The 8,384-nt window shown below is 47.7% G+C and overlaps 1 protein-coding gene across 8 annotated transcripts in view; it reads right to left on the bottom strand.

Annotated features, from left to right (window-relative positions):
* Nucleotides 1–4,985: 4,985 nt before the first annotated feature.
* Nucleotides 4,986–8,384, bottom strand: part of Ptpn3 (protein tyrosine phosphatase non-receptor type 3) — a 108,460-nt gene continuing 105,061 nt past the window's right edge. For all 8 annotated transcript variants that reach the window (XM_057790370.1, XM_057790376.1, XM_057790373.1 and 5 more), the window contains exon 26: nucleotides 4,986–6,397. In XM_057790370.1, the coding sequence (XP_057646353.1) occupies nucleotides 6,320–6,397 (78 nt within the window). In that variant the 3' untranslated portion in view covers nucleotides 4,986–6,319. The remainder of the gene's footprint in view (nucleotides 6,398–8,384) is intronic.

Genomic DNA, 8,384 nt, shown 5'->3' with positions numbered 1-8,384 from the left:
AGATGGAACCTCTGGGAAGGAATGGGTCAGATGAGGTTCTCCCTGACATTTAAGGATGCGGTCTGCCACCAGGGAACAATCAGCCAGCCCATTCACGTTGGATCTCCTAACCTCCAGAAAGATAAGACATTGATGTCTATTGTTCAAGCCACCCAGCTTTGGTATTTTTGTCACAGCAGCCTGCTTAAGCCAAGACAACTATATATCCACTAAAGAGGCTACTTTAACTTTTACAGTATTTTATTTATTTTTGTGCACGTGTATCTAAGTGCAAGTGCCTACAGGAGGCCAGAGTGGTCAGAGCCACTGGATCTGGAGTTATAGAATGGAAGCCATCTGATTTGGGTGCCGGGGATAGAACTTGGGCCTGCTGCAGGAGCAGCATGTGTGAGAAGAGGCGGGGCATCAGAACCTCTGGAGATGAGTTAAAGGAGGTTGGGAGGCACCTGAAGTGGGAGCTGGGAACCAAACTGGGTCCTCTGGAAGGGCAGCTAGAGATTCTAACCACTGCGCCATTGCTCCACCCCTATGAGAGGGGCATTCTAATCACTAAGATTTGGTGACCAACACCATTTGAACGGATTGATATGTAAATAAAAATGGTACAAAAATCACCTAGAGTGAGTTTCATGTATAGCTAGCTGGCCAAGGCTCCCGAGAGGAGCTCCACACGGCCTTAACTTAGACTTAGGTCCAAAGGACAAGGCCTCTCTTCCCAGTGTCTAGTTCTTCTCTGTGGTACCCATATCCATCCAGCTACCATCCGGAAACAGTTGTTAGCTTCTCCCTCTGAGCACCTGCCGGTCATGGGGCAGACTGGCCATCACTCCTTCCTGAGAAACAGATTTAAGCCATGCCAGCTTACTTCCATCCCCTCTGCGACGATCTGTCTCTCTGGGGACCTTTGCTGCCACCTACAATGGCCTGTCTGTGCTTGTCTCTGGTTTGGAAGGCCTGGGTCAGCCAGGGTTTGGCTGTGGCCGGAAGTGACTCTTGTTAGTGTAGAGGATGGAAAGAGACCCTTGTTTCCAGGGGAGGCTCCCAACTGTGCCATCAGCGACAGGAAGGAGCGTGCTGCGCTCTAGAGCTGGCGGTTGGTAGTCTGCACTTGGAGCTGATTAATATCTTCAAACATTGAATAGTGCCAATTCTTTTGTCCTCCCAAATGCAGCTTTCAACAGTAACGGCCTTGAAGTGTGAAGACACCAGACAAGAGCAGCAAGGGTTTCCAGTCAAAATGTGGGAGCCTTGCAGCTCCAAGGCCAGATCTGGGGGCAGCCTGTCAACCTAAGTTTTTAGGAGGCCACCAGCTTCAAACTGAAGAGGCACAGCTAGAGGACCTGGGGTGACATCTAGACCAGATCTTTGGCTGTGAAAAATCTGAAAGCCTTGTCTTCCACAACCCTGAAAGCAGCTGGACGAACCTCCAAGTCTTCCCCCAAAGTGGGCAAGCTAGAAAATCTGGGCTGGAGCCATGGCCACCATTTGGGAGCCTCACGTGACGGTGGAAGGACAGGAGGGCAAGACTGGACTGTCAGGTGCTTTTCTAGGGACTGGTCACTGCCCGAGGGAGCTCTGCTCTTCCTGTGTGGTGATGGGACTGGCTGACAGTATGGGATGGTGACTGTATGCTGCCCGCTCACAATGGTTGCTTCCTGGGTTGATGTCATTGCTTTGTACAAATTGTGTGAGAACTATGTATGGCTGTCAAGTAATCAGGGAGTTAAACAAAACCAAACAAACAAATAAACAAAACCCCACACATATCGAAAGTAGATAGGTAAGCCTGAAAATCACTACTTCAGTAATTTTCTTTTAGTCATATGTCATGACGACATGTGGTTTGTGTTGTTCTCATGGGGAAAAGAGTGACCACATGGGGACAAAGGGTTCACTGTCCCTCAAATTCTTTCTCAGATAGACACATGAATTTTAGTTGGGCATACTGTTTTCTTTTTCTGGTTGACAGGGTCTCGCCCGTCTCAGGCTGGCCTGGGACTCATCATGCAGACCAGGTTGGTATTGGATTCCTGGAGATCTGCTTGCCTCTGCCTCCTGAGTACCGGGATTAAAGGTGTTTGTGATCAAGACCCTTAAAATATTTTTCTGACGTTTATTTACTTTGTACATGTGTGAGTGTGTGTGTGGGGGGGGTGGTCAGGAAAACATGCAGGGCTCTCTGCTTCCACTACACAGAATCTGGGGATGGAACTCAGGTCATCAGGTTCCACTGAAAGTGTGTTTACTCACTGGGCCATCTCACCAGGGTCTCATGTCATGTAGTACAAGGTGGTCTTGAACTTGATATGTAACAAAAGGATCTTGAACTCTTGGTCCTTCTGCTTCTATTTCCTGGATTGAACCCAGGGCTTTGTGCAAGCTACGCACTCACTCTATCAACTGAGCATACCCCTAGCCCCAGAGTATGGTTTCTTGGCATTAAAACTACCCCCTTGAAAGAGCTATGGCCCTGGGATTAAGGACATAGGTCTTGCTTTTCTCTTCCCCTTCCTGTTATGCTGTCTGGCACCTGAATGTGTCTGGACGTCAAGGTAGAAGCTGCATCCCGAGTACAGGAGAGCAGGTTGGGGGAACCTGGGACCCCGTTGATCACAGAACCACTCAGTAACCCTGCAGGAGGAAGGGTAGGGCTTCGTGCAAGCTTTTACAATAGCAGAACACCATTCTGGACTAAAATCGGTCACCCAACATGAATGTTAAGGCCAAATGCTGCCTAAGAAATCACAACCAAAGCGAGGGTGAGATGGATAGACAGCATTTGAGTTGACAGGAGCAGGGGCAGAAATCAGACATACCAATAAAACTGGGGACAGACAGTAACAGTGTTGCATAGTCTGAGTGCTTTTATATTGATCAAACTGTTTTTCAGTAGAGTCCCCGACAATAAGTCAGAATGAAAAACATTCCAAGTTTACAGAAAAACACATTGCTGATTGACTAAGATACTTTACAAAACACGGCTTAGCACAGTCCTTTGGTTGCTCCAGCGCTACGAGAGCTATCAAGACAGTGGCAGGGCTCGCGTCCGTCTCCGAGGTGTGCTTTCCCCAGGCTGAGGTCACCAGGGCTTTGCCATCTTTACTAGGTCTGGTCTAGGATGACAGGCAAGAACCAGGAGGGTGGCGAGCTTTATCATCACAACTCCACAATGACAAGGGCTGAGACAACCTCTTAGGGACAAGTCAAAAAAACAGGGTATGTTTCTCTAGGTCAGCTCTTTGGAATTGGTTAAGTTTAAACCGTTTCCCTGAAATCTAATTGTGAGCTCATCTCGTCCATCTGGTCATCAGTCCCTTTCAACAGAAGCAAACACACAAACACACAATTAACTGAGACTTGAGGGAGAAACATTTGTCAGTCCAGGTCTGGACTAGGTCCTGTCTCTTACAATCTCTCCTGCGGATACTGCCTCTTAGTTACCTTGGGAGGATGAAGAGGGTACTCACTGCCCCCCAAACAAAAAATTATAAGGTTGGGGATGGTTGGTGGGGGAGATCAACTAGGAACCCAGCTGCAAGAGAAGCTACACTAGTCTCAAAGCATATTTCGGTAACAATGACCATGGGAGGCAACTAAAAATACCGCTACAAGTTTGAGATCCAGCCGCCCTGTCTCCCTACCCCTAAACAAGCTTCTCTGAATTTTCCTCACCATGTATGGGCTCTAGAGAGCGATGCCAGCAGGGGACCCATCCGGATGAAGCCAGCACATTGGGGCGTCTGATATGATCTTCTGGAAGGTGCTAGAATATGGGCTATAAATATCGTCTCCATTCACATCCAGCCAAATCTCCCAGGCAAAATATTTAGCCTGATTCTGATGCAGTTCTCGGGATGAAACATGTTTTCTTAAGAGCAGCTGTGGAAGTGTAGGACGCAGGGGAACGGGAGCGCAGAGTTTTGGTTTGTAGCTGGTAATGCTGACCCCGTTTACTTGGGGGTTCTGCTCCTTGAGGTTATTATCTTCTCGTCTTGCCCTTCCCAGGATGTGAGGGACTTTGTTTCTGGAGCTGTCTGCTGTGTCTGAACTGCTGGCCCCACACAATGGCAGAGAGGCCAGCTGCAGCCTCCTCAAGCTTCCCGGATGGTTATGTAAGTGGAGCAGCAGCGTCTTCCTGACCACATTCAACAGCCTGTTTCTAGAAAATCATAGAACAATCTCCAAGGACATTGAGTCTTTGCAAGAGCTTTGCACACAGGGTGTTGATAAACATTTCAATCAGTGGTTTGCTGAGCAGCTTGACTCCCCTGCAATGCACCCAGCATTCTCTGCGCCTTCTCTTTTTGGTGCTTTGCTTAGGGTGTTCTCAGAATCTAAGCTGAAGAAAGGTATCATTCCTCTGTCTTCTGAACGTTTCCCCTCTGAAACACCATCCTATGAAAACTCAGTGGGTTCCATATTTCTGATGCATTTTGGGGTCAACCACAGAGAAGTCAACTTCCCTAAGTCTTCAGTAGCACTCGCTTAAATATTCCAGTGGCCGGAAATTAATTTCCATAGTATGATCTCATTCTGTCTTCAAGTTCCAAGTATTGGATCTCATTATCTTATGCAGAAGGAAATACAGACACAGCTCCCAGGTTCCTAGGCGGAGGGCTAACTTGGCACTGAGTGGAATAGAGACCCATCCCAGTTTCTCATTACACAGGGCACTGGGGATTGTACTCTCCCGCTCACACCACTGAGGAGTAAGATGTGCGTGGATAACAGACAGGCAGGAGGGAAGTAGATGGAGGCGCTGAACCTACAGCTAAAGAATGTTCAGAACATAAAGAACGTTCAGAAACCTGGGCTCCTCTGCACAAGTCCCTACCCACCTTGCTTTAATTGGCTCAGGGCCTGCTAAGTATCAATGTAGCTTCACCCACTTCCACGATAACACCCAAGTGTCCCTTTCCCGTAAGTGACACTAAGAAACCTGCTGACTTTCTTCTGAATACACAAAAACTGCTATTTAAAAATACCACCTTAAAGCATACATGTAATTTATTTTTCCTTAAATAATAATTCGCTACAATCCTGCCAAAAATTAAAAAAAAATTTTTTTTTAACCATGGTATTCACAGAAGCAGAATTCTTGAGGACAATCAACATCCCAGAGTACTTAGAATAAATTAACATCAAAATGTGTTTATATTCAGATAGTCTGATTCTCTCCTTTGAAATGAAATGGAGACCATTGTAACTAAGGATGAATGCACACATTTGTTCTGTACAGAGATTCATTCTTTACATAAACTCAACAGTAATTTGAATCAAGTCAGGAATCCTGAGAAAGGTCACCCATCACACACACACACACACACACACACACACACACACACACACACACACGCCACCCTCAAGAAGCAGTATTTCTTATGGTCACTTACTACAAGTTCTTTTCTCAGAAGGGTTCAAAATTCTGGATGCTATTTGGATATCTGGATGCTCCCGTCCCTCCCGTCCCCAGGAAAATCGTCTTGTTTCAAGTGTGAGAGCTTGAAGTAGCAGCAATCCATATAGAGATTCAGTAGTCGGCGGTTCCAGTCACGGCGTCTGAGTAACAGTAAGGGGTGAGCAGAGGCTCGCCTGCTTCTAAAGCTAAGACTCGGCATTAGGCAGAGGCTATTTCCCAGTCTCAGCTGGGAAGTCACCTGAACATACATTACAAAACCGGTTCAGGCACTGGGGGTGATCCTGAAGAAAGGAATTCGGGGGTAGGGGAATGGGGTGCTTTGGAACACGAGCTCAGAAGGGGTGGAGATGAGGCAGAGGGATGGAAGGCAGAATAGACCCTGCTCATCCTCCCGCCTGGAGTCCCTTGTGCCCTGCCTATGGTACATTCATCTGAGTTTTCCCTGGTGTCAGGGGTAATGGCCACCAATTGCCAAGGAAGTTCGGCCCTTGGAGTCAGTCCCACACAGATAAACACACAAAACATCTGAGCAACCACAAGTAGCCACATTGGTTTCTGGTGGGAGGAGAGTCAACAGTACTGATGGCATCCCCTCTCACTGCTTGAGGATGGCTGACGGGGAGCGGTGATGTTGGAGGGAGAAACACAGTTCCCAGTTGGAAATCCCCTGCGGCTTATCTCTCTGGGCCCAAAGATGTCACAGCGGCATGCATATCTGCATCAGCAGGTCCTATGTACAGGGTATCTTTTCCACAGAAATTTGAATTTAAAGTGCCTGGGTTCCAATAAGCTCATCCCTTCCCACAGTGACCAGCATCTCCGGGGGCCTCCAGGGGAATGGGCGTCCCCTTCTTCAGGAAGTTGCCCCAGGGATGGAGGAATGACCGCTTCACAGCTGTCTTAACTGGGATCCAGCCTCTGGACTAAGCCTTCTTCATACACTCGAAGAATCGCTTCACACACAAACTTGTATTGGCTCTGGAAGAGAAAAGAAAGCTGTCAAGTCCAGAGCCCCAAGAGTGCTGCCTCACCCCATGCTTGAGAGTGTCTCTGGGGTGTTTATTATGTTTTCTCCCTGTGTGCCAATGCTGGTCTTTGCTGGGAAAGAGGAACTTACATCTTAGCAGACTGGGTGTGGAGCTGCCCTCAGGAAGTACGGGAGTTAGGCACTGACCAGCATTCATCTTTCTCTGCCTGATGACTAAACACAGTTGCTATAGTGCCTGTTGTCATGGCTTCCTTAGCATGATAGACTGACCCTCAAATTACGAGCACAGATAAACCCTTCCTCTCAGGCTTGTTAGGCACTTGGCCACAGCCATGAGAAAAGTCACTAAGACAAAGACTGACGTGGAAGCCCTGGTGACAAGAAGGGTCTGTTTGGAGAAGTGTCTGAGAGGACCCCCCACTCCCGTCCTGGCCTGGAATACCTGGGCATGTGCAGAGGCCCGGGATGGAGGTGGGTGATGGAGAATACAGACACAGGTGGGCTGGCATTGGGGATGGGACAAGGAATCTCGATTTCATTTTTCTTAAGGGAGTTAGGGAAGAATTGATTTTAGAACTTCCTGTGGGTACCCAAACCCTCAGTTCTTCCAATCTTTTCTATAAAATGGGACAGTATTTGCTTATAGCCTATGAACACCCTCCACATACCATCCTGTATACTTTCAAAATCACCTTTCTAGCAGGACATGGTGGTACATCCATTGGGAGGCAGAGGCAGGTGGATCCCTGAGTTCTAGGCCAATGGTCTACATAGCAAGTCTAAAATAACCTCCATTGCAAATACCACCAAAACCCCAAAGCAAAACAAAAATTACCTCTTGTTATTCCTAATATCTAACACAGCATGAATAGTACACTGTGTTTTGTGGGGAAGAGAAAAGAGTCTTTATATGGTCATGCAGAAGTATTTCCCCCATCTTTTGATCTGTGGCCATGTGAATCCTTGGGTGTGGAGCCACATATGTAGAAGGCTGACAAGGTCTTGCTAAGTCGTCGGGTAAGCCTTAAGATTGTAATCCTCCTGCCTCAACCTCTAGACTAGCTGGGATGAGAATCTTGTACCACCAGGACTGGCTGAAGGTGTTCGGGGATTTCAAATCAGCATCTATTTAGTCCTCCCACTTTAAAACACGACAGATGATGACCTTAAGGAGATGATTGGTTTTCTTATTCTTAGTTATTCGCATGGCAGTGGGAGGAGCTTGCCTTCCAGGAGATCCCACACAGACTGGGAACAAGCATCCTTACCTACTACGTTATCTCTGTGCTGTAGTTCCCAGCAAACTAAGGACTCACAATCTATTAGGGAAATATTACAGCCTCTGTCCAGCAGCCTGTGATGGCTCTGAGGTGGTTAGAACACAGAGTTCCTGTTCTTGCTTTGCTAAACAAACCCTCTCACCCACCCCAAAGGTTTCATCAGGAGGCTGCTACCCTGTCTTTGACAACTCATTCTTAAATATTCTTCTAGAACATTCTGAGATACCCCTGAGGCTTTGCCCATCATGACTGAGATTACGAACTTAGCCAGTTCTACTCAACCCAAGCTTGGGTGGCTTCTGTTTAGACAACTCTAGTCTAGTGAATGAATGATCAAAGGCAGGACAGCTCCTATCTGCAGGACAAGGAAACTGAGGCCTACAGAGGGGTTCAGGGGTTACCAGAAGGTTGTCAGTGTGTAAGGAGGAGGACAGGTGGGGTATTTCCTCCTAGGGACACTTGTCATATTAAGTCAGCACCCAGGCACGACACAGGAAGAGACAGCCCATGGTGAGGGATCCCAGGTGACTTTGCTTTCTTCTGATGGTGATGATGGGATGCAAGCAGGGCCGTTCCTGGGCTTGAGTGACACCTAGAATACACCAGAGGTACACGGACTGCACGCAGACGGGCCCAGGCTTTGCGGTCACTGCACCTCCGACAAGCTGTGTGACTCTAGGCACTGACTCAGTTCCCT

Source organism: Chionomys nivalis, chromosome 16, assembly GCF_950005125.1.
Source record: "Chionomys nivalis chromosome 16, mChiNiv1.1, whole genome shotgun sequence".
NCBI classification, from domain to species: Eukaryota; Metazoa; Chordata; class Mammalia; order Rodentia; family Cricetidae; genus Chionomys; species Chionomys nivalis.
The sequence above is the reverse complement of the archived record's forward strand: the minus strand, read 5'-3'. Positions and strand labels throughout refer to the sequence as shown.